A 25,384-nucleotide genomic window follows, 5' to 3' on the forward strand; every position below is an offset into this window, starting at 1 on the left:
GAATAATTTAACCAGCCGTTTAATACATGTATTTGTATTTGCACATGAATGTACCCAGGTGATTATTCATTAATTAGCATATGGTAATGAGCATGTATTATGAATAAAGGAGAAGGGAGAGAAAAAACTGTGAGACAAAAACGGGAAGACAATTACAAAAAGGGAGAAACACAAGCTAATGAGATGAGATCCGAGTTAGAAAGGAGAGATCAATGGTGAGGGCAGAGAAGAGGTAAGAGTAGAAAATGATGAGAAGGGGTAGGAAAGAGGAATAAAGGAGAGAGGAGATGGAGGAATGAGAAGAGAGGAGAATAAAAGGAAATGAGAGGGAACAAAAGGAAGTGTGAAAAGGAAGCGAAATTGGGAGGAACACAAGAAGTGGGTGTGTTGAAAGGCTAAGACAAGAGAAGAAAGAGGAAGCAAGTAAAGAAAACAGGAGACAAAAGGAGAGAAAAAAACAAGGAACTGGGATGTGATGATGGAGGCATAAGAAGAGAGAAAAGGAGACTTGAATAGGAATCAAGAGGACAAGGAGGAAAGAGAAAATTAAATGAGACAAAAATCATCTGACGGTGTCATGAACGCTTCTTTCACCTGACTGGATAAAAGCTGCAATCAGTGATTTTCAAACTGGAAAAAAAACATTTTGATTATAACTGAAAACAAGCTCATAAGCTCAGAAAGCTTTTATCCCTCTTAACTCTTCATTGACTGAAATGATCTATATGAGCAGATTAAAGGGCATGAGGTCTGAGCTTTTCAAGTGTCATTTTTGACCACAAACTAAACTCCATTCATCACCAGAGTATCGGCGAATATAACCTTAAAAACCTGGACACATAGATCAAAAACTATCTCTCTGACCAGATACAACGAGGGACGGCCGTCAACATGTTGTTTGCGGCGATATGGGTGAGCTCAGTGCTTTGAAGCTTGTCTCACATCTGAAACCCTGTTGAAAGACCTCGGTATACCAGCCCGCCAATCGCCCAGAGCCTCATATTGATGTAAATTCACACAAGTCGCTGCCTACCAACTAATGAGACCCGTCGACCCTCCTGAGCGACGACGAACACAAAAGCAGAAAAGAACAGAGACACAAAGCGTGTTTATTCTGCAGAGGGCCCATGCTAATCAACCACTTGTACCTTTTTTCAAAGACAAAAGCCTGGTATTAGCATTTCTGCTACGAGATACGAGTTGGTTTGTTTTTGTCTTTTCTCCCTCATCTCTACATTTATTATGTCCGAGCACCACAAGACGACGAAACCCTCCTCACGTGTAAAAGATGTTTTGTCTGCCGCTTGGCGCTGCGTTGAGTGGTTTGTTCACGCGTCTTCAGAAAGGAGAGGCGGTTTTGGCTCTGATATACACGCAGACATCCATTTTTCTGTGCACTCGCAGCCTGTGCAAGAGTCGCTAAGGGGTCTGGAGCCTATCCCAGCATGCACCGGGTGAGAGGTTACACCCTGGACAGGTTCGGCAGTGTATCGCAGGACGTGTATGCAGATGAAGGGACGCCAGTTTGAACCAAACTAAACACAGAAAACACAAAAGAAACCAATTATTCTTCCCACTCCCAGATCTGCCGCTCACATCTCCCTGTTCTGTTCTCCGAATCCTGTCATGCATCCTTGCTCACCAACATCCTCTCCTGATAATGTCTTCTTGTCTCTTCACTCCTAGCTGCCAGTTCAGCTGTCTGGTCGAGGAACGGCGGACAGGGAGCGTCGTCGCCGAACTACGAGGCTCCGTTGCACTCTCTGGTATGCGCTCACTCACACACCACATTGTGTACATGCCTGATATATAAATCCCATTCACCTCCATGGCATTGAGGTGTAGATGTAGCTGCTTTGCTTACTGACCAGACATGAAAAGACCCAAAGCAAAAACGTCATAGTCCAATGACAATGACAACGGAGTTCTAAGGGGTTAGTGGGATCAATTCATTGTGTGTTTTGGTCTTTTCATGGGATTTCTTGACAGTAAGATGAATATAGTCATATATATTCTAATAAATCACAGAGATCAGGAGGTCCCAGACGGATGGCCGACTTCTCTGTTTCATCCAAATTGCATCTCAGAATGAAAGTTCAGATTGCAGACGGAGACGAGAGAGAAAACTCATCCCGTTGTGTGTCCCTCCGCTCTGCAGCAAAGTCGCATCGAGGACCGTCTGGAGCGCTTGGACGATGCCATCCACGTACTGCGGAGCCACGCGGTGGGACCGTCGACGGCTATGTCCAGTGGGCACGGTGACATGCACAACCTCATCGGGGCCACACACACACACAACGGCGCCATGGGCGCTCTGAGCAGCGGGTACGGTTCGGGACTGCTGTCGGCCAACAGACACTCCCTCATGGTAGGTCCTGAGAGCATGTTTTATACTGTAGGAACGAATGTAAGGGTGTTGACAGAAGTCCCATTAGTCCCTCTCTAAATGGTCTTCAGTGTTATTGTGGCTAAAGTAAAACCCATGCACATTTTAGGTGAGAGAATCTAAATTTACGGTTAAGATGTTCAGCTGTTTGTTAAAAACTCAACTTGGCAAAAATAGTGAGGTTTATAAAGTCATGTAAGATAAACAGCGGGAGAAGGGATCAATGCACACAGCAGGTCAGTGTCGAGTCAAAGTGAAAACACTTTGCTCCTTCGTAAACGCCTCTCAGAAAATCTATATTTTATATTTGGTCCACTTTAATTTGTTCACTGTGGAACTGAACCAGAGATATTCATTTCACTGATTGGGACTAGCCAAACAGGCTTTGTCTTGTAAAAGCGCACTAACAGCACTTTTTTACCACTGCCACTGAAATAATCCCATTCCCCAAAATATTCTGAGACACAGCTGACAGGAGAGTCTGAAAACTGGTATTACTTTTTCAAAACTTTTTTTAGTGGTTATTTTATACGAATCACAAGGTGATGAAATGAATAATGCACAGTGATACACATGGTCAAACGTGTTTACATAGTGTATTATTCATAGAGGTCGAAACAAGTAGTTAAAGAGGAGGAGCAGAGGAGGACAGTGAGGAAAGGAGTAAAGGGTGCAGGACATAAAAGAGGAGAGGAAACAAGAGGAGAGGAGAACAGAGAGTATGAAGTCAGACAGACAGCAGTAATGTTTTCCATATTTTATTTTGGATTTTTTTTCTGTCAACTTGAAACAATAAACATAAAGAACCGAACAGCTGTGTGACATAAGGAGATGTAGGAGGGCGAGAGAGAGAGAGAGAGAGAGAGAGAGAGAGAGAGAGAGAGAGACCATTATGAAACATTGCCGCCAGAAACACACTCACATGCCTGAACATGTTCATTCAGACCTACTTTGTTTACTTGTGCTTCACGTTTTTGGGCAGACACACACACACACACACACACACACACACACACACACACACACACACACACACCAGATGTTCATACACACAAACTTACAAACAAACATACGAGACAACACCTCTCTGTCTGTACAAAAACTGTGACATCATCCGTCAGGCCTCTGAAGGGACATTTTGGCTTTTGTTCCGTCCAACAGTTTTGTATTGTGGCTGTAATGAACACTGCGGCCTCTAGGGGGCGCTAGCAGCGCCTTTACTCCGTTTTCACTATACAGTTCAGGAACTTTGTCTCTCTTCCTGGTCTTTGTTAAAAGTATTTACTTTGAAGTGTTGTTTTCTAAATGAAGAGCACCTGAGGGAGTGTGTGTGTGTGTGTGTGTGTGTGTGTGTGTGTGTGTGTGTGTGTGTGTGTGTGTGCGCTCATACTGCTGGCTGGCTCCTGCAGAGATTATCTTCTTCTCACGCACATCTGTCCAGCTCTCTCTCTCTCTCTCTCTCTCTCTCTCTCTCTCTCTCTCTCTCTCTCTCTCTCCCTCTCACATGTGTATTTGTTTGTTGTACTTCCTGCTTCAATCTTAAAACCTTATACACCCGAAAGTCCCCCATTTGGACGCAGAGTACATCAAAACTTAGAGAGTTTTGTGTTAAAAGTAACTGGCAGAGAACCCACGAAGAACGAATATAGTGATGTTATAGTTCTGCAGAAACCTCAGCGTCCTGGGAACAACATGAACTAGGTCACTTCTACATGAGACAAACACATCTCCCATCAGCCAAGCAAACAAATAACAAAATATCATAAATCATACTCGATATGACTGGGACAGACCGGAGAAAAAGGCTGCTACACTCCGTTAGCAACGTGCTACCTACGAACATGCAGCATGAAAAAGCACGAGCGCCTGACGGAGATTACGGACATAGTTTCCATTTCTCTCCCCGGTAAACCATCGCAGAGATATTCAGCTTCGAACACAAAAAGTCACACAGCTTTCATCGAATATTGTACTTACTTTTGGTCGAATCTCAGCGAAAAAATGGAATATCTCCGTACTTCCACTGCATGTTTGTCCAGCTGCTGGTGCTCCGTGTGAATCCGTTCGATTCGTGTCTCTCCGACACTCCTCGGATTCTTGGGAGGGTTGGAAGCTCAGCAAATCAGATTTCAGAGCTGGACCTTTTTGAGCTTTATTGGCTAATAGTGCTGTCAATCATCTAGCTTTCAATTCCAGGCAATTCTATTGGCTCCTACGGTTCGAAGGATGTCTCAATGGTGAAAATCGGAGAAGGGGGGGCTGAGATACAGCCCTGAACAGAGAGTCTGAAGCAGGATTTGACCTTAAACTAAATAACTAAAAAGGGCATAGAAAGAGCTTAAAACACTCAAAAAAGGTCCAATCTTCTGTCTATTGATTCAATGAACATCATGAGTGATACATAGAAGTGATATAGAGTGTTTTTGAATTTAAAAAATACTTTTTTATTCAAATATTGGAGTATTTGATCAGTTTTCTAATTTGAAATGCTCTATATTTCATAAATGTTTCACTGTATCTATGTATAGCTGTGTATATAGAGCCTATATCAGTTGTTCTAAGAGCCCAGCATATTAAAAGTCTTGGATACCCATACTTTCCAAAAAACAATACCCTAAAAGTGCTGTTTTTCAAGATCGAGCTTTTGAGTTTTCCAAGTTCTGCTGTGTTCCATCCTTATCTTATGTGAACCAGTAACATGTATTCTGATAGTTCCATGATTTTTCTCATCTCAAAAATATATAAAAAAAAATTATTATTTTTTTTATTTTTTTATTTTTTTATTTTTTTTTATACAATTAATTAGGTATTTCTTATCTTTATTCGAGCTGAGGCCTGCAAATAGGCCTCGTTTTTAAAAGGTTTTAAAGGTCCCTGAATTTATATTAACAATGATTGGGATGTAATGTGAATGCTCATAGTTCGCAGCCACTCTGGACAAAGCTTGTGACTGCACCTGCCAATTTGTGTTGGGTATTCATTTTGTTTGTGGGCTACAGCACAGCAGAGTAGGAAATGTCAACAACAAACACAATTAAAACGGATAAAAACAACCCCCATTTAACTATGTAGCTTACTGGTTGAAGCACACATATCCAGGAAAAATGACCAAACTTAAAGTTAGTTTTGTGCAATGGTTCCGTCCCACTGTTCTCACTGATGTGGTTTCCAGCAGCAGGGAGCTGTTTTCAGCAAAGCTCTGATAAAACCCACTGTACTGCACTGTGAACCCAGCACCAATCAGCATACAGACAAAGTTAGCATTAGCTGTTGTTAGCAGAGTGTAGCATTTAGCAGCTAGAGAGGCACATTTATTAGTTTATTGTTAGTGGAGACCAAACCAAAGTCAGCCAATGTGAACATTAACTATTAGACTACAGTTGATCAGGTGGACAGGTAGCTTACTGTGGAAAATAAGGATCAATGCAGCTTTAAGATGATTCATTAAAGTTAAAATAGAACAATAAGGCATTCAGTGAAGGAAAGAGACAACATACAAATATCTATACAAGGTTTACGCAATTATTTAAGTGTTACTCTAGAGAAAGGCGTTATACAGAGGATCTGATTCATAGAGCGACTTGTTAATCACTCTGGTCACTTTGAAGCTTAACAAAATACTTCCTGAACTTTGCAGTTAGTTTTAACACATGTCTGCTCTTCAAACTGTGCACATAAAGATTTGACTAAAGTGGAAAGAAGATGACAGTGCGTTTTGGATTCATCATGTCATTTTGAAGTTTGTAAAATTGAAGAGAAACACTTGCAAACTGCTCTTAAAGTTTTATTCTGAGCTGCTTTTAAACACTTTTCTGCTCTTTGGATGTCCCCGGAGACAAATTTGGCGTTTAGCTTTATGAGGTGACGTGCGGTTCAGCCCGAGAAAACATTAAAAGTGAACTCCTTGTTAAGGGTAATATTTGTACAAACTACTTTTTAGTTTAATCTTGAAATGATCCCAAGTGTATTTCAGATTTGCTTTTATACATACGCATCCTGTGGAAAAATAGAATAAAATCAAGTGTAGGATATGTGCTAAAAAAACACTATTTTATTAATGGACTCTATAAAAACACACACAGAAGCTTGTGAATTGCTCCTTGTGCTGTCATTAGGACCTGTGTGTGTGTGTGTGTGTGTGTGTGTGTGTGTGTGTGTGTGTGTGTGTGTGTGTGTGTGTGTGTGTGTGTGTGTGTGTCTGTATTTATTTAGGCTCAATAAAAGTTTTTTTTTTCATGGACCAGGCTCCTGATGACATTTTACTCTACAGACTCACAGCAGGAGATGGCTTGTTAAATAAAAATGACTGTAAATTAGACTGCAATTTGCTAAAAAGAAATTAAATTAAATTCATAAACTCCATTCGAACACTGAGCTATTTTCCAGAGCGTTCAGTAATTATATGACACAAAGTGGCGTTTCACTGCCCGTCACCACACGATCAGATCTCCTTCTTGGACACAATGGACGTACCACAAGAGCTAGCTCCAAGTTCCGTTCAAACAGATTAATATGAGTAGTCATTTCTTCTGAAGTCTCCGTATGAAACAGCTGAATTAGTTCCCCCGATCGATGATGAAAAGAAAGCCTATTGAAGCATTTTCTAGAACTTCTGATTCATGTCTGTGCTATCGAGCTGAAACACTCGCACCATGCCAGTGCGGCTCGACTGCTCGCGGCCGTTCGCGGCATGGTTCCATGCCCTGGACAAGTGCATGTTCTTCTGGTTAGCGAGACATTGTGGGGACCCACTGACATGTGGGGGACTCACCTCTATGGAGTAGCTGCTGGTTCCAGAAGTATTTCTCTTCCCATGTGTATTGCTCAACTATCGCCGGGCAATTATGTTTTTCTTGACTGTTTTTTGTGTCCGTTGTCAAGTTCCTGCTTTCTGCGATATCCACGTGGCATTTACAGTATAGTTTACGTCAGGGAAAGCTTGTGGTTATGACAAATAAACCATGTTTATGAAGAACAGGTAAACAACATGAGACATCTCTCCACAATTCGTTACACTTCTAATACTCGATTTTGTGGACACATTTTAGTTGGTACCCAAAAAGCATGGAGGCTTGCTTCCCAGGGCCTCGGTATGTGCAGCAGCATGTGTGAGTGTACAGTGTAAACAGGAAGTTTGAACCAAAAGAAAAGAAAGAGACTCAATCGAAGTACTGAAAAAACAGCAACAAACGAGCGGAAAATTAAGCGAGAGGAAGGAGTGATGTAATGTCTATAATGAAGCCATTGTGTTTGCACTGAGACTTTTTTCTGTTTTTCTCATGCATGCATACATTCACTCGCTCTGCTAGATTTTATGACACTCTCCAAGTCACCCTTTTATATTTCTTTCTTTCTTTCTTTCATCCACTCATTTCCTCTTTCACTACTCTCTATCCTCCTGTCTTCTCTTTCCTGTTCTCCTTTTCCAGTCCCTCTCTGTTTCTTTTCCTTCCTTTTCATTTTTCACTTTCTCTTTCTGTCACTTTCCCGCACTTTCTTAAGTTCTCACCTCTTGTTTCTTTTCTATCATTTTTTCCATCAACTCCCTTGCAGATGTGACAACACTATCTCTCTCTCTCTCTCTCTCTTCTGCTGTTTTTTCCTCTCTCTCACACACACACACACACACACACACACACACAGCTGTATGTAGTTTGGCAGTGTTGGGCAGAGACGCCTGCAGGCTGAGGTCATAACTCTGGGAAAACAGGTGGTAGGCTGATGCAGGAGAGAGAGACGTATACATATAGACATTAATGCGTAAGACACAGACTGAAATACATAAACGCATTAATGCAGATACGCACATGTGGTCTGTCTCAAATCTTTGGAGTCAATAAAAGCACAATATCCGTGAAAACAAAGAAGATTTGTTGCTGAGATTTGTTGCTTTTTTTTTGTTGCTGTGATGTGATAATACAGTGGAGAGATGGGATTGGAGGGTATGCAAGGGTGAAAGTTAAAGGTGAGAAATGCCCCTCTCTGTCTCCATTAAGCAGTGTTACAGTAAGTGAAATGGGTCATAATCTGCCTCACTTTGCTGTAAAACACACTAATGCCTTTTAATGCTCTGCATCTCCTCACTAAATGTACTCCTATAAGCTGATGGAAATCTACCGTCACTCCATTTATCTTCAGTAGAAAAACAGCAAATCTTTTATGACATTATTCTAAAATTGTTCTGGAACTATATGGACAAACATAAATGGGCAGCCTATGGCCACAAACGTTTGTGCTGCATGAGGCTGTTCTTCCTGCTGGGCCTCACAGCATCATCTAGTGGATTGCAGAGCTACCGCCAAATGGTTGGATTCAATGGGAAATTTACATATTTTGGGGGGAAATTTACCACACTAGTTATCTTTTGATCTTAATGTGCTCAATAATTTAACATGAATTAAAAAACGACAAATTAAAATGCATGAATTCAATGAGCAGTTAAAGGAGAATATCACCACCCAAATCAACAATCGTGTTTAATGTATACTCTAGTTCAACGCATCCTCATACAACGGTCCATATGATAAATTACGAAAAAGTTCCCACTCGTTTCTCCTGCGTTTTCCCTTCCCAAGCCAGCAACACGTGGCATTTTCAGTGTGTACTGTCTTTTCAAAATAAACTTCCGTCTTCACAGGAAACTACTCAGTTAGGTTTAGGAAAAAAAAATTGTTTTGGTTCAAATAACTCAATAAATCAACGCTGACTTCTCGCTTCACACGGGGAACGAACAGCGGTCTCCTGTGCTTTTGCCATCTTTATACTTCATCGTTGATGATTGCTTATATAACATACAGAGTAATTCCGTGGAATTACGGCGCATTACTTATCGTAGGTATAGCTACCAATGCTGGATGAGAACAGCCTGCACTGTTAGTTATAGCTTAATTTCCATTAAATGGCATTAAAAATGGTCAGTAACATTCATTTACGCACAAATTTGCTGTTCTCGTGATTAATAGATGATGCCTGTTGTGAAATGGGTCACGGTGGTTTGTCCTTTTTAAAAAGTGGGTCCTCTGGTCTAGACCAAACCAGCTGGTATAGCAGCAGATTAGCGCCTATGGTTTAGGGATGACATGTTCAGTTACCACATACGGCTGTAGAGCGTGTGTTTCATGTCCACATACTTCTGGCCATGTATCCTAATATCTGGTGGAAGCAGGTGGGAAACAAAGAGCAGGCTCGAATGAAACAATTTCAATAATTAGTTATACAACATAAAGCGTGGTGAATTTGGTCTATTTATTCATGTTTTTCCTGTAATTAGATAATTGTGCTGCTAATGTATTCAGTGATGTAATGCTAAACAAAAAGACGTGCATACTCTGACCTTCACCTGGTGATCATTGTAAAGTAAACAGCCACAGATATCAAAAAAACAATAACAGTGCCTTCAAAAGATTCTCATCAGATCCAAAACAATCCTCGTATTTACACTTGATACACTGTTGTGTTGCTCCACAACTCATGTGTACCTGAAAGGACGAAAATCAGCAAGGTATGTTAATATATACGGCGCTATAGTATGGTAATGTTTCAGTGAAGTCCGCCTGCACTGTTTGTATTCAAACATATATGAATATTCAAGAGGATACGGGTATATGATTATTGGACATTTGTGTGCAGCCTCGCCTTCATGATGATGATTAGATGAATACACTTTAACCTCCTTGATAATTGGCTAATGCAACATGTCTGAGGTCGAGCGATGCACGGTTAGTATAAAGGAACTGTGAGAAAAACAAATAAATATTGAATATGAATGAATACTAAATAATATGAATGTATAAAAGAGAGTTTAAATGAAGAAAATGAGCTACAGTATCATTTACATACACATACATCTACTAGCTCGTCATCAACAAATATGAATACAAATTTGCTTTATGAATCATAATTTAGAATATTGTATTCTATATATTAATATAATATGCATACATTATTTTGTGCTGGGCTCGTACTTACTTACTAAACGACTCATTTTGAATTTCTCATATGCATCAAAACACAAAGGCCACATGACAAAAGATTCAATCAGTTCTTCAGTCTTCAGTCTTAACAGATCATCCAGATGCATTTCACCTCATAATGACGTTTTCCACAGACAACGTCGTTCTTTCGTCCTCTTCCCTCTTTCCTCCGTTTCATTTTTTCTTTTCTTTTTTGACATTTTACTCGACGGAGGAGTCTGTCGTCCTTCACTCTGTTCATAACACAGAACAGAAAACACACATCCACATCACACCACTGGAAAATGTTGCTATACTTTTCCTCCCATGGAAGTTCTCAACACTGGGCTCTGTGTGTGTGTGTGTGTGTGTGTGTGTGTGTGTGTGTGTGTGTGTGTGTGTGTGTGTGTGTGAGTGTGACGTCGCTACAGCAGGTGCTTTCTGTCAAGTGTTCAGTTTACACAGAGGAGAGACTGTTTTTTAACTTTTAAGAAAGTTCCACTGTGTGTGTGTGTGTGTGTGTGTGTGTGTGTGTGTGTGTGTGTGTGTGTGTGTGTGTGTGTGTGTGTGTGTGTGTGAGAGAGACCAGCATAAACCCCAGTCCAGTTTGTTTACAGTTCAAATATCCAATGTACATCATATCACATCTACAGAAATGCATCGCACTCACAAAATTAAACTAAACTAAATGACATTGATCAACAACAGAAAATGGGTCAGACATTCATTTAATGTTGAATATGCCTGCTCTCCAGAGGATGATCCCTACTGATTTTGCTGAACCCCTGACCTTCCCTCTGGCACCACCCTCAGGAAAGAAAATTGTTCCACGAATGCACAGGAAATATCGCGATCTATAACGGTCCTATTTCCAGAAAAATGTCCTAACATTCCCCCTCCGCTGGGGATAAACTCTTCTGCCTCTGCGGAGGTGTGTTTGTTCTTTTTGCTTGTTTTTTCAGACTGCGACAGTAATTGAAAACGACAACAGGAAATTGCAGAAATCCGTCTAGTATGGGGGGAAATATTACAATTTACGGAGTCGGCAAATTGATGGAGTTTATTCCTCCCTCGGACGCGTTACGGCAGCAGCAGAGACCGACTTGTCCCTACTGTTTACAGCTGCATGACAAACCTGTCTGCGTGTGTTTGTGTATGCGCGTATGTGTTAGAGAGAGAGAGAGAGAGAGAGAGAGAGGGAGGGAGAGATCTCTTGACCCAGAAATTCCCTTTTTTCTCATCTTCTTCTTCTTCCTGTATAATCAGCACGCACACACACACACACAAAATGAACACACTTCCCACTAATCAACAGCATTGCAGATGACAGCTACTCAGCACCTCCTCCTCCATCTTTTGCTCCGGCTCTTTTTAATTCCAATCTGCTTTATTGGAATAACATTTTCCGAGCGGAGAAGAAAAATAGCATGTAAAAGAAGGGAGGAAGTGACGGTGATAACATCCGCGGATAAAAGTTTTCAGTGATCGTTAAAAGTAAATATATGAATAATTAATATTCAATGTCACGTAGCATTATTTGTGTCGGAATATTGTATAGAGCTGGGCATCAAACTCTCCTTTAGTTACCAAACACAATGTGTGTGTAGAAACAAGTATCAAAAACTGCCAGGTGTAAATGTCCGTCAGATTCTTAGTTGTGTGCACTTATTGTTTGAAAAAAACTAACTTAACTATTTTTTTATTTAAACAGAGTTCTATATTCAATCTTGTGTTTTGTCAAAGTTACATTATCGTTCATACACTCGCACGGAAACCGCACAGCTTCATGTCTTTAAGATTCAGCTACGCAAAGGACATCAAGAAATCAAAATGACGTCGGAGGTTATTCCTCAAACACCTGAACAGTGTCTCCAACTTTCCCTGATGATTTTAAGTTGTGAAAATAAGCGAACATTACTGTGGTCCAAAGTAAGCTAATAGCACTCTGCTTCCCTTAGCATTCGCCAACACCACCTAAGCACGTAGGGCCGGCTCTTCACAAGATGTCGTGTAAAGAATTGTGTCTTTGGTTTGGTGTTCGGCTAACAACTGACAGATTTTAGAGGGTCCTTGAACACACCAAAAGGAAGAGTTTCTTTTTTTACTTTTGTTATGTTCTTGTGATAATACAATTGTTAGCAGTGCCTTGAAAACTCTCTGTTCCTGCATTAGAACGCTCTGACATCTGTGTTTTGAGAGTTGGTTGCTGAACAGCTACTTTTATCTTTTAATTTCATTTTTTTAAATCAATCAAACAATATTCACTTCAAATGTTTCACAGCAACCACATGTGGGTCTCATTTGTTGTCTGGGGTTGATTTTTCAGACACAACATCTCATGACTGAGATGTTTTTTTCAGCAGTCATCAATCAAATCGCAGATGGCCGAGTGTCCTTGAATGCAACTCTGACGAAAATCCGAACAGACCAAAACAAAAGTGAACACGTTGACATTTTAAGATGAGATCTACCTCCAGACTTTTTTTCCGTAGCTTTCAACCGCAGCCTGCAGTCGTGGCTGACAAAATCAACAACTTCTTACTGATGCTTCCATGTTGTTATTGGCTTTATCCGTCATCCAATCGGATGTCTTGAACCTGAGGGACGGTGGGTAAGTGGGCGTGGCTGTGGTTTGCGGTGACGATGACAGCAACACCGGCAGCAGATCAGTTTACGCATAATTTATTTATATTTTTCTCTTCCGTCTGTCTCCTCGTCTTCCCTCCTCGTTGAACTGAATGAAGGAAGAGATAGGGAAGGCTCGTTAAAAATATAAAAGCCCTCCATTAAAAATGTACGCCACCCTCTCTGTCTCCCTCGCTGCTGCCATTTCACATTTGGGAATCGAGGCAGTGATGAAAGGCGGTGAACAGAACGAAAAGACGGAAAGAAAGACAACAGGCAAATAATAAATAAGGGAGCAAACAGACGTATGGACGGATAGACGCTCAGTTTGAAACACACACACACACACACACACACACACAGTGAATACACACACGCATGCAAACAAGGGAGTTGACATTTTGTGATATTTGCGTGGAGCGGGAGGGGAGTTTGGCATACGGTGGGAGAGACCTCGCTGTCAGCCAGATGGATTAAGAGACAGACAGAGGTAGGGCTGCCCGATTATGGAAGAAAAAAATCATAATCGCGATGATTTCGGTCAATATTGAGATCACCTTCAATTAACTTGATTCCTCATTGACTCTGGAAACGTCATGCGACATTTTGTAGCCTACATTTTTAAAGTAGCACTATGAGAACCAAATGAAGAGGCTCGATCTAAAAGAGCTTTGTGCTCATGTAAACACTTTAATCATGAACACATTGGTTGTATAGATATGAATGGTGCTGACACGGCAAAACAAAGTCCCAGCCACATAGCATGGTAAAAGGGCACCGCTGTAAAGGAACGGGGGTGCGCTGGATTTATTGCACAAGGACAAAAAACGTGAGCATCATTGCGAAAAGGGATGCAGCACAATAATCTTTTAATGTCCATTATTTTTACTCTCATGTTCGTTGGAAGCCAAAATTGGATTTTGATTAATTGCACAGCCCTAGACTGAGAGGTTCGGTTCGGTATCCATGATCTGTTATAATCTGCTCCAAATATGAATATAATAATCTCAAAGCGTTTGCTGAGTTCCCAAAAGAAGAACCATTCTTATATACTCAACAGCTGGCAACTGCCCCAGAGACCCACAACCCTAAGGGCTCCAAAAGTCCCACGTTCACTGTCAGTTGGTTTTAGTAATGTTATTAATCGCAATTTATTTCAGGAAAATAGCACCAATATCAACTAAGGCAGTCTTTTTTAAGGGCCCTGTGTCAGTTTAAAGACATATGGCACATACTGTATATATATATGGATATATATATATATATATATATATATATATATATATAATTTGTATTGTGCTCACGTGGTATATAATCTTACACAAAGTGTGCAGGATCAAATTAACACAAGCTGACATAAAGAAGAAGTAAAAGTGTAAAAGTTAAAACCTGCATTCTCTCTAATGTCCATCAGGGGGCAACTCCTCTGGTTGTATAGAAGTCTATGAGAAACTGACTCTACTTCTCTCTTGATTTATTCCCTCAGTAAACATTGTAAACATGAGTTTATGGTCTCAATCTCTAGTTTCAAGTCTTCTTCAATACAGCATGATGTTCATTTAGTAAATTATGGTCCATTTAGAGTCAAACAGACCATAAAGCAGGGTATGCTTTAGGGGCGGGGCTATCTTCTTATAGTGACAGGTCACTACCACGGAGTTGTCTGGTGTGGGAGTTGTCCGTGTTTTTTCGTCTATGAACTTTAACCCTCTCACAGTGTATCTTCACTTCATGGATTAGGTAATTGGTGAGGGCAAAATAACCAGACCCCTCTGATCATCACACCATTAAAGCCCCTCCACACTGCCATTCTGCTTCCTGTTGTTCAACACATGTACGAAACATCAATGTGCCAGCTTATACAGAAACATATCTATTATTATTCATATCTGGCCACTGTCCTGCTGATATGTTCAAAGGAAAAAGATCAGGAAAAGGAGGGTGAGAGAGAGAGGGAGACCGTTCTGAACCGCAGGATGCCACGAGAAAGCTAGCATCACACACACACACACACACACACACATGAAGAGAGCCCATTTTGTGCCAAAACAGTGAGTCCCTGCTGGAAGCTGCTCGGTGTTCTGGGAATTAGAAATCCCACAATTAAACATATGGGCATTAAGATAATTGTCAGTTGTTGTGCTGTCGCGTGTACATGCGTGTGTACGTGCGTGTTTGTGTGTGCGTGTGCATGCGTGTGGCAGACAGATGGATAGGATTCAGCCAAGCACACAAACACACACACACATACACATGGAGCCCTACAGTATTTCCATGATAACACACATGACACACTGGAGTTCCAAAAAGAAGAAAAAAAACTAACAACTAAAAGTGTAAATATACATGTCAGACATGCAGATATGAACCTGGACCGAGACACACACACACACACACACAAAGATACACACAAGTGTAGGCAGGCTGGAGGAACAGAGCATAGTTTGCCCATCTGAGTTGTACTGTACTGGGAAAATGGAGAGAACTTTTTTTTTTAAAACATAGAGCGGAATGATGTGTGTGTGTGTGTGTGTGTGTGTGTGTGTGTGTGTGTGTGTGTGTGTGTGTGTGTGTGTGTGTGTGTGTGAGAGAGAAAGAGAGAGAGAGAGAGAGAGAGAGAGTGTCAGATGTAGATCACTGTCTTAGAAAGGCAGAGGATGCCCTCAGCAGGCCAATTACAGAACTACAACATTTGGGGGGGAACAACATCATTTTATCTGGACTATTCCAGAGTTAGATCGATTTTCCACTGTTGGGTTTTATGACCAATTTGGTAATTGTTTCGTAGTGTTGGAGAGTGAGGTCTTTCTTCCCCTCCTCTGGTGTTCTCACATTAGGATTTATACAAAAACAATTAGATACAATTGGTTCCAGTCACGTAACATTCTATTGGCTTAAAGTGCAATAAGGAACAATAAGATTTAGTATAAGAAGGACAGTTACGGGACAACATTTTACACTATTTTAAGTAAATAAGGGACTTAATGGGATTACTAAAATAATTGTTAAGATAACATGCTTGGTTGATTGAAAGTCAAGTTTTATGCATTATATAGAACAAAATAAAAATGTTGCCACAATTTGAACCATATTTTTGTGTTTTTTCACACCAAAAAAAAATCCAACCAGCAAACTCACTGTAAAATATACCATGAACACACACACACACTAGGCTATTTTGAGTCAATCCCACCTATACCGTCCTGCCGCCACAAATACTCACGGGAGCACCAAATGTGCATCAAAGCATTTAGTAAAAACTGCAGCCACCAGTTGTTGTAGGAAATAACCAATCAGAGTAGAGAAGTCAGACAGCACTCAGAGACACTGTTGGTTTTGGCCTTTTTTTAGCATTATCCTTTAAAGACGGAAGGACAAGACAAAAAATAAAATGACAAAGCAATGGCAATGTTGCTTTGATTTAAAAGAAGAAAGTATATGACCTTTTTCAAAACTGTCAAAAATAATAATAAACGCAACCTAATATTAGTTCAAGGGAGTTCAGAGCCACCAGTTCAGACCCAGAAGAGCACTACACCTGGACTTCTCTGCAGACGGAATGAGAGCAGAGCTGCTCGTTTAAATAAAAAGAATCCTCACCATCTCTCTTCTCTCTGTTTTCCAGGTGGGCTCTCACAGAGAAGACGGCAGCGGCGTGGGCCCTCTGCGCGGCGGACACTCGATGGCGGGTCAGGGGCCGGGGCCTCAGCTGCCGGTTCAGTCGGCTACGTCGCCGGACCTCAACCAGCCCGACCCGTACCGCGGTGAGACCCGCCCTGCTTTTTAAACACCAGTTACATAGACACACTGAGACTCGGACAAACTCAGCGCTGTTCTCCTTCTTTGTTACTTCTTCATATAGACATTTATTAATTATACATTCTTAAAAAAGTAACTACGTTGGTGTGTCCGTCTTGTCTTAGTGAGTGAACGATGATCACAGAGAAGAACAAACAGTCGCTGGTGGAGAAACTATCAGCATCTGTTGTTTTTGTTGCATGCGTGTGTTCCCATTTAAGCACAGGCATCCCACTGGTATCCCATCATGCACTTAGGCACACACACACAAACACACCAAATTTCCAGCCCCACATAGTAGTATACTAATAATAATAATGATTAAATGAGAACTAATGAAGAGGAAGCAAAAGAGGAGATGAAGAGGAACCTGAAAGGGAGAGAAAAGTAAAAGTGGAATTTGCAGAAGTGGATGAAGATTAAGAGGAAGAGGAAGTGCTGAAATGAAAAAAAAAGTTTGGGAAAACAAAGAAGAAGAAAAGAGGACGATGAAGAAAGTGAAGTAAAATTATGAGAAAGAGGAAGAAGACAATCACAAGTCAGAGGAAGCAGAAAGGGAAGAGCAAGAAAATGAAGGATGGAAAAAAAGGAAGAAATGGGATGACTACAGAAGAAGAGCGATGAGGAAGAAATAAATGAAAAGGAAGAGCAAGAAATCAAAGAATAGAGATAACGGAAGACAGCTATTTAAAAAAAACAGGAGTATTAGGAGGGAAGAGAAAGAAGAAGGCAAAGATCAAAAAGAGAAAGGAACAAGGCGATTAGGAAAGGCAACGAGGAAGAAGAAAAGAAAAGGTAGAAGAAAGAGATGACGTGGAAGAAAAGAAAAGAGGGAAGACAAGATCCAATGGAGAGAAGGAAAATGTTGGGATACAAAACAAAGAAGATGAAAAGGAATAGCAGGAAAAATAAGAAATGACAAAAAAGACGATGAAGATGAGGAAGTTATTTGAGAACGAGGATCACAAAGTTGAAGCGGGAAGTCTGGTCTCAGCTGGCAAGAAAAAAAAAACTTACGAGGGGTGTAAATAAATGTATATATATATATATATACATATATATATGTGTGTGTGTGTGTGTGTGTGTGTTATATGAATATGGAGGAGCAGAAGTGTATATGAGCGCGCTGTGGAGCAAATTAGCCCTGAGCTCGTTTTTTTAAAGGCTGAAAATGAGTCTGCTGGCAGGGAAAGTTCAGCGAGCAGCAGCCAGAGCCAAGTGTGTGTAATGAGGTGAGAGAGAGAGAACACACACACACACACACACACTCTCAGGCAGAAGTTGCTCCTTACTCCTACATCCGTTCACACACACACACACACACACACAGTTGAGTGTGTGCAGAGGCTGTAAATAGAGGGCATTAAAATGGTTTTGGCAACAAACACTTCAAACTCAGTAGCAGAGCTATGGTTTCCCCCTCTCCCAGTCTCAATTTCAAAATAATAATAAAGAAGTAAGGATTCATAATTTATTCATAGTATATTATGTTTAAATTCATATGACATTTTATATATTTTATACTCTCTTTCAAACTGCTTTTATCTCTCTGAAGCAGGTCGGGTGATTTTATTCTATTTTATTTCCTGTAATAATTATTGAATTTATATATTACCGACTTAATTTAAAGGTTCAGTTTACCCACTATTGTACAGAGCACTGATCATAAATCACGAGGTGAGGAATCATCAGTTATGAGCGTTGTTTTGGAGAAAATAATGCGACATGTGTGCCACAAACTGTCACTTTGGGAAGCCATCTTAAACCTAAGACAGAGGAAGGAAAAATGTAGATTTAATATAGCTTTTTTTTTTTTTCTTCCTGCAGCTGTTCCACAACCATACACAAAATATTTAAAAAAGCCCCTGAAAACTTGGCTTCAAATGTTCATCGTCCCTCCACGACATTGAATATTCATGACTGCATAAGCAACACCTTTAAAGACGCATCTTTAGGTGATATTCATTGAGTGTAACAGTCAAAAACGTTGCTAATCCGCCTCGGCAGCATTGAGTGGGTGTAGTTTGATCGGATTTGATTGACAGTGACCAAACACCCCAACAACCATCATCACACACTGATTATATTTTTATTTCATATTATATCTTGATAGGGGACTATAGGATTCATAGAAACATAGCAATTACATAGAAAACTGCTCCATCTTTGGCAGGAAATTGGCTTTCAGGGTCGTTAATGACTTGCAGATTTGAGCAGCTCCTCCACTTCCTTTGTGTAATGCATTGTGGGACAGTAGTTCATTAACAGCACATTCAAAACAAGCCGATTTAGTCCGCATCCTGACATCTTTGGGTTTACTTCAGTTTGTCACTTTTGAAGAGCGAACAAACGTCAAAATTAAAATCTGTCTGGAGTTAGTATGTGCCCACACACACACACACACACACACACACACACACACACACACCAAGTCTCCTCCAGTGACATTCAGAGGCACTTTTCACAGTTTAAAGTCTTTTTCTTTTTTTTGTAAATGCAGCTATTTGTGCACAAACAAAATAGCAATTGTATGGAAAGAGACGCTGGCACACAAACCAAACACAGGCCGTCACTCAAAGCTGCAGACAAAATGCCTCCAGTCAGGCAGACGGAGATTCAAAATGGCCGATCGTTGGTCGCGTGTGTGGGAGTGTTTTCTGTTGACTGAGAAGTTGGCAGCATCCCAGCGACGGATCCATACAGACGTCAAATAAAGACGGCTGTGTTCGGCTGAGGAGAGCGGAACACAGAGGGCGCAGAGCCCCCAGCTTTACGTCTGCATCGCAACTCTCCCAACGCCGCCATCTTGGAGGTCGACTGGTGAATTAGCTGTGCTCACACGGGCCCTGATGCTGCATTCACGCTACATCAGCAGAATGGCAACCGCGTCCATATTCTTTTTGTCTAAATTTGCCATTTTATCCACATAATTATGCAGTGTTTTACGTTATTCATATTTGTGACACAGATACAAACAGTGTGTAGCTCCCTTTTAATGAACTGAACTGATTGTGTGTTGAGGTTGGCTTGTATTTACATGTGGCTGACAGTGATGCAGGATTTGCAGCACGATTCACTGTTTTGTTGACACTTCTACTCTAATGCAGAGTGGGGGGTGCTGCGGTCAGAAATTATTGATATGTCAGAGTTGGAATTGCTACGAGGACGGCGACTCAAACAATGCTCATAATAACGGTTTATACGTTGTGGCATGAACGCAACAGAATGCTTGCATATCATCTCACCAATTTATTACGGTTGATTTTCATTTGTATTGCTGTTTCTGTGCCTTTTTAACCTTCTGAACCCCAATCAGCTTCTGCGCCTTTTTTTTCTTTTTTTGCTCCTGTCACATTCTACTCGCTAGGACCTCATTTTTCACTGCAATATTTACATAGAGTCCCGCACCTCTGTTGAAACAGCACAATCATAGCTGGAAGTCAGAAGAATCTTAAAAATGTCCTTTTTCTGCAGTTTAACACTCCTCATGCCATGAATCAAAGAAAAACAATACAAGTTGATAATGTATTTTACAAAAAATGTAATCCATCCAACATTTTTGTCTGTTCCCAATATTGAAAAAAAATGGGTTCTTCATGCTATACATATTTATATTTTTATTTTTACAATCTCTACTTACAACCTCTCTTGACTGTTGTCAGCCATGGCGCAGAGAAAACGTTTTTTTCACAGGATCTGGTTGATAAGTTGAAACAGTTTAAACTTTCCCGAACACGTCTTGAATTGTCCCCTATATGGTGTTTCGGACTACTTTTTTGCTGACAATTACTACGACAGCAATCACGTCAAATAGTGGTGCAAAAAGTGGCCAAGTCCAATTGTCGTGAAAGTTACAGAGATTGCCGGACTCCTAATAAACAAGTGGTCGTACATTGTATTCCTCTATGTGCCCCCTCTAACCCCTCCTCTCCTTCCTCCTGCAGCCCTGTCTGGAGGCCTTCAGGGCCAGAGCACCTCCTCCGTCAGCTCGGAGATCAAGTCAGAGGACGAGGGGGACGAGAACCTCCTGCAGGACCCAAAGTCCCTGGACGCCAAGAAGGAGGACGCCGACAGCAAGGACCTGAAATCAATTGAGAGGTTAAGATCTAGGTTCAGGTACCTCACAGACGTTCACTTACATCAAACCCCTCAGCTGGGCTGGGACCGCCGTTGAACCCAAAACACCTCCACGCTCAGAGACCTTCCTGATTTCATTCTGCATATTCCTAGGATAGGACAGGAATTGAAATCTGAAAAAAATCTATAGAGATTTACATGACATGCCTCTACTTTAGATTGATTGAATTATACAAATAGTTCTTCCACCGCTGATCGGCAACCACAGATCAGTGTTCAGCTGAGGTCAATTGCTATTTTAAGGCAAAGAAAAGATAAACATTATTTTGTGTTTTTTTGAAGAGAGAGGACTCAAGGAAGGACTGTCAGCTGTGGGTGTTTTGGGAAACAGCCTCTGGACTTTGATGAAGTGACCAAGTGTGATGAGAAGCAGCTAAATACTCAGTTAATATAGAGACTTCTAGTATGCGTACTGTTCACCAGACATCTCTCTTTTTTTTAACATGTTCACAACTACAAAACTGTAACTGTAAAGACATGAAGTCTCCGGGTTGAGCCCGGTCAGTCTCCTCTTGGTCTTGAGCCTGGTTTTAACTGTTTCTCACACAACAGAGTAGAGCCCACAGTCAATATTCGCAAAGAAGTGCTGCCTCACATTCAGAGCTGTGGAATAAACACCAACAGAAACATTGAAGACTTGGAGAGGGCACTCAGAGTGCGCCAACCAAAGACGTCTTCCACAAGTAATTATTGACATGCCTATCCGCCTGGTGATTTGGAACGACTCCCAAATTGAAAGAGTTCTTTCTTCGCCCGTGCTACACCCTTCCACCAAGTTTCTTGGTCTGTGGTTTTTCCGTAATCCTGCTGAAAAAAGGATATAAATTTAACCAGAAAACACAACATTGTTGGTGGAGGTGAAAGGCACTTGGGGAACGCAGACCTTTACCAAGGCCAATCCACTCCAAAACCTAATGGGTTCTTCCTTGGCCTATGGTTCAGCCTTCCACCAAGTGTCAGGAAAACCAGGCCAGCAGTTATTTAGTTATCCTGCTGACGAGCAAACAAAGTGAACCGAAAACACAACATCCTTGGCGAACCAGAAGGGCACTTGAACAGCACAGAACTTTGAGTCCAATGCTAAACTTAATGGGTTCTTCCTCGGCCCGTGGACCACCCCTCCACTGAGTTTCAAAAAGATCAGGTCAGCAGTTTTTTTCTGCTGAATAACCAAACCAAAAACAGAACCTCCATAATGTATATGCAACAATATTCTTGCTTTTTGTCGAGAAACAATAAGCCTTCAAAAGAAGTTTTTTAACATGTATGAAACCAACTCATTATACGGACACTCATTTGAAGTATTAGAAAGATCAATGTGGATCACAGTGTTTATTTCCTGTTCTGGATGCAGCTGAGCAGCCTTCACCCCTCCATTGATATTTGTCATCTGGAGGAACATCCGAAACATCTGGATCCCAAACTCAAAGATTGTACATCATGGTGGGGGTCATGATGATGATGATGATGATGATGATGATGATGATGATGATAATGATGCAAATAGTTTGATGATAAAGACAAGAAAAATCTTGGCCCTGCTGTGCTGCAGGGTTTGGAAACGTATCATCATGTGATCCAGCAAACCATGTTGGCCTTAACGTGGCCCGCCCATGTTTACGTTGTCTTTTTTCATTTCAGAAAACTTGTTTTCAGCTAGAGTGATGGGTGTACTACTGCATATGTGAAAATTAGGTTGCATGAAGCATTTATACAACATTACCACCTAAAACCCGAATTCGGCACCTAAAATTGTATACCGCTGCCCACCTACAGCAGTCTATTTGATTAGCTTTTTCTCCTCTGGCTTTTCATCATATTGGTTTGCAAACAAGCCTATATGTTGGTGTTAGCATGTTTCTGTCGATCAGATTAGTACAAAATCGACTTCCTCCATTTTCACACAAAAAAACAGAGAAAGCAGAAGCACTCTTCTCACTTTAAATGAAGAAGTTGCTCCAGACAGGATTAGGACCACCGTGGCAGCACATGATATCTGTTTCCAAGCCCTGCTCCCTGTTATTTTATCACTTAATGAATCATCTTGTGAAGCAAGCAAAAAAAAAAAAAAACGAGCTCTCATCCTCAAATCCTCCTCTTCCTCCTTCCTCTCCTACCCTCATCCCCTTGCTTCCTCCTCCCTTGCTCTCCCCACGCTCGTGCCCACCGTTGGTCACCGTAGCAACAACGACGACGAGGACCTGTCACCGGAGCAAAAGATGGAGAGGGAGAGGGAACGGAGGATGGCGAACAACGCGCGGGAGCGTCTGCGGGTCCGCGACATCAACGAGGCGTTCAAGGAGCTGGGCAAGATGGTGCAGCTGCACCTGAAGAGCGACAAGCCTCAGACCAAGTTACTGATCCTGCACCAGGCCGTGGCCGTCATCCTCAGCCTGGAGCAGCAAGTCCGAGGTCGGTTCATTGTAGACGGGCACGCAAACGTTGACCTCACTAACGGCGCCAAATGGCTTTACTTTGTTTATTTATGTATGCATTTATTGCAACAGTTTAATGTTCATTATGATCATAGTTATAGAAAAAACACAAACACACTAATATACTGCAGGTTGTTGTTAAACTGACATGGTTGTGAAAGTAATGAATGAATAATACGTCCATTTAATATACACACGTTATATAAAATGAAGAACTTGGACAGTTCGCCATGCTAGTGATCGAGATCTAGTTTAAGAGCAATCCAGTAAAATGATGGAAAAGTGAAAACGGTCACTGATCTTGAACCTTTTTGACTGCAGTAGTTTGTCTAGTCGGTTGTGAAGGAAAACTCTTTGAAATGTTTCCTCTATTTTAAATCTTAAGTTACTTTGAGGAGAATTTCAGATGGGAATCAAGGTTCATGAGGTTAAGTATAGATTTCCAGCATATGTAGTGCTACAAGAGCTCCAGGAGAGGGCAGCAGTGACACCTGTTGACTGTGTTCAACCTGGCTGAAGTTTTTGGCTTTTTTGGCTTTAGTCTCACTACTTGGGCAGTGACCTGGCAAGAAGAAATACGTCAGTGAAAACGCAGTCAGGGCAGAAAACACCAGAAATTATATCTTTCCTCCCCCTTTCCCCCTCTCACCCTCTCTTTCTCTCTCCCTCTCTCACTCGGTCCAGAGCGGAACCTGAACCCCAAGGCGGCCTGTCTGAAGCGCCGCGAGGAGGAGAAGGGCACCGTGTCATCGGACGGGGCTTCCCTCTCACTGGCCGCCGCGCACCACGCCATGGGCGACGCGTCGAACCCCCTGGGACAAATGTAAAACGCAGCAACATCTCCTCCCCCCCGAATGGTCAGAAGGTTTCACTTAGACACTAATCTGCTGTTGTACCTTTAGTTTAAGAATTCAGAAACCAGTCCAGAAACTTCAAGCAATCAGTTTGTAAATCACTTGCCATAAAATGTAAGCTAAACTATGGCAAAGTAAACATGCCTTCAATGACAATACGTTGAGGTTAATAGAATATATACTTCACTATCAAATTTGGGCTCCCAATCACTGAATTAGGAAAGGACGTTCCTGCTTTCAGGAATCATTTGTCTGATACTAATTAATTTGATGTCTGTGTACTTTTTAACCATTAGTTTCCTGCTGAACAGAAGGTTCAAATTGACACAGACAACATGTAGACCAAATGCTATTTAGGTCAAATACTTCCATGTCTTGAACAAATTTGGAGAAGTACGTCGTTCAGCTGCTGATGGTTAATATCTGATAGAGCTGACGATCTTTCTGCTGTCTAAAATCAGAGGCCACAACTTGAGTTTCTGTCTGGTCTGGGTACATTTTAACAACAGATTGGCAGTAAGTGTGATTTTTATGTGTGACTGTGTGTGTCTGTCGCTGTTCTTTGTTCTGCTACTTTAGAAACATTCTAACTACTTGTGTTTGCATGTTGAGTCGTGGAGCTGGTTTCCCGATGTTCTGTAGTCTTGAGGTATCCTAAAAATGTACATTCTTATTAAGAGTTAAGACCAAGCCCCTCACAGCTGGGTCACAAGTAAAACAGACCACCTCTCCTAAAGTAGTGTTGTTATCGTACGGATGGCCTCTGAAAACCACGGTTTTGCAATCTGCAACCACACCGCTAGACGCCGCCCAATCCTACACATTGTCAATTTAAGTATTACCAACCAGAATGTAATGAGATTTTCTATGAATATTCATGGTCGCCAGAGGATGAATGCTAATGATTTAGTCAGTGTGGAATTTTAGCCCTACCATGTGGTGAAAAAGAAACTGCTACCACTATTAGGGCTTTACGCTGGATTCACAGTGAACGCGCAAGTGCCGAGAAGCACCACAATTTTTTGTGGAAGCGCTTCCCTGTGTCCTTTCAGGCGCCCACATAAACCGAATTTCCAAACTCGTCAGACCCGGAGGATGCTGCCTGGTTAGTGCGTGTGTTCTATGGGCCCACGGAGGAGGAAGATCCGGGTTATTTTATACTCAGAAGTCAAACTTTGTTTTCTTCATGCTCCACTG

General features: G+C 41.4%; 1 protein-coding gene across 8 annotated transcripts in view; it reads left to right on the top strand.

The window, feature by feature from the left end:
- The window catches only part of tcf4 (transcription factor 4), a 223,871-nt gene that overhangs the window by 190,398 nt on the left and 8,089 nt on the right, over window positions 1-25,384 (top strand). For 4 of the 8 annotated variants that reach the window (XM_068705996.1, XM_068705997.1, XM_068706001.1 and 1 more), the window contains 6 exons: window positions 1,687-1,766; window positions 2,159-2,368; window positions 16,589-16,727; window positions 20,706-20,877; window positions 23,081-23,310; window positions 24,018-24,156. In XM_068705996.1, coding sequence (XP_068562097.1) covers window positions 1,687-1,766; window positions 2,159-2,368; window positions 16,589-16,727; window positions 20,706-20,877; window positions 23,081-23,310; window positions 24,018-24,156 — 970 coding nt within the window. Of the gene's footprint in view, window positions 1-1,686; window positions 1,767-2,158; window positions 2,369-16,588; window positions 16,728-20,705; window positions 20,878-23,080; window positions 23,311-24,017; window positions 24,191-25,384 lie in introns of all 8 variants that reach the window. The other 4 variants (XM_068706000.1, XM_068706003.1, XM_068705999.1 and 1 more) reach the window with 3 other exon arrangements.

Source organism: Cebidichthys violaceus, unplaced genomic scaffold (genome assembly GCF_023349555.1).
Source record: "Cebidichthys violaceus isolate CVI_PGR_0920_01 unplaced genomic scaffold, fCebVio1.0.p SCAF_12, whole genome shotgun sequence".
Taxonomy (NCBI): Eukaryota; Metazoa; Chordata; class Actinopteri; order Perciformes; family Stichaeidae; genus Cebidichthys; species Cebidichthys violaceus.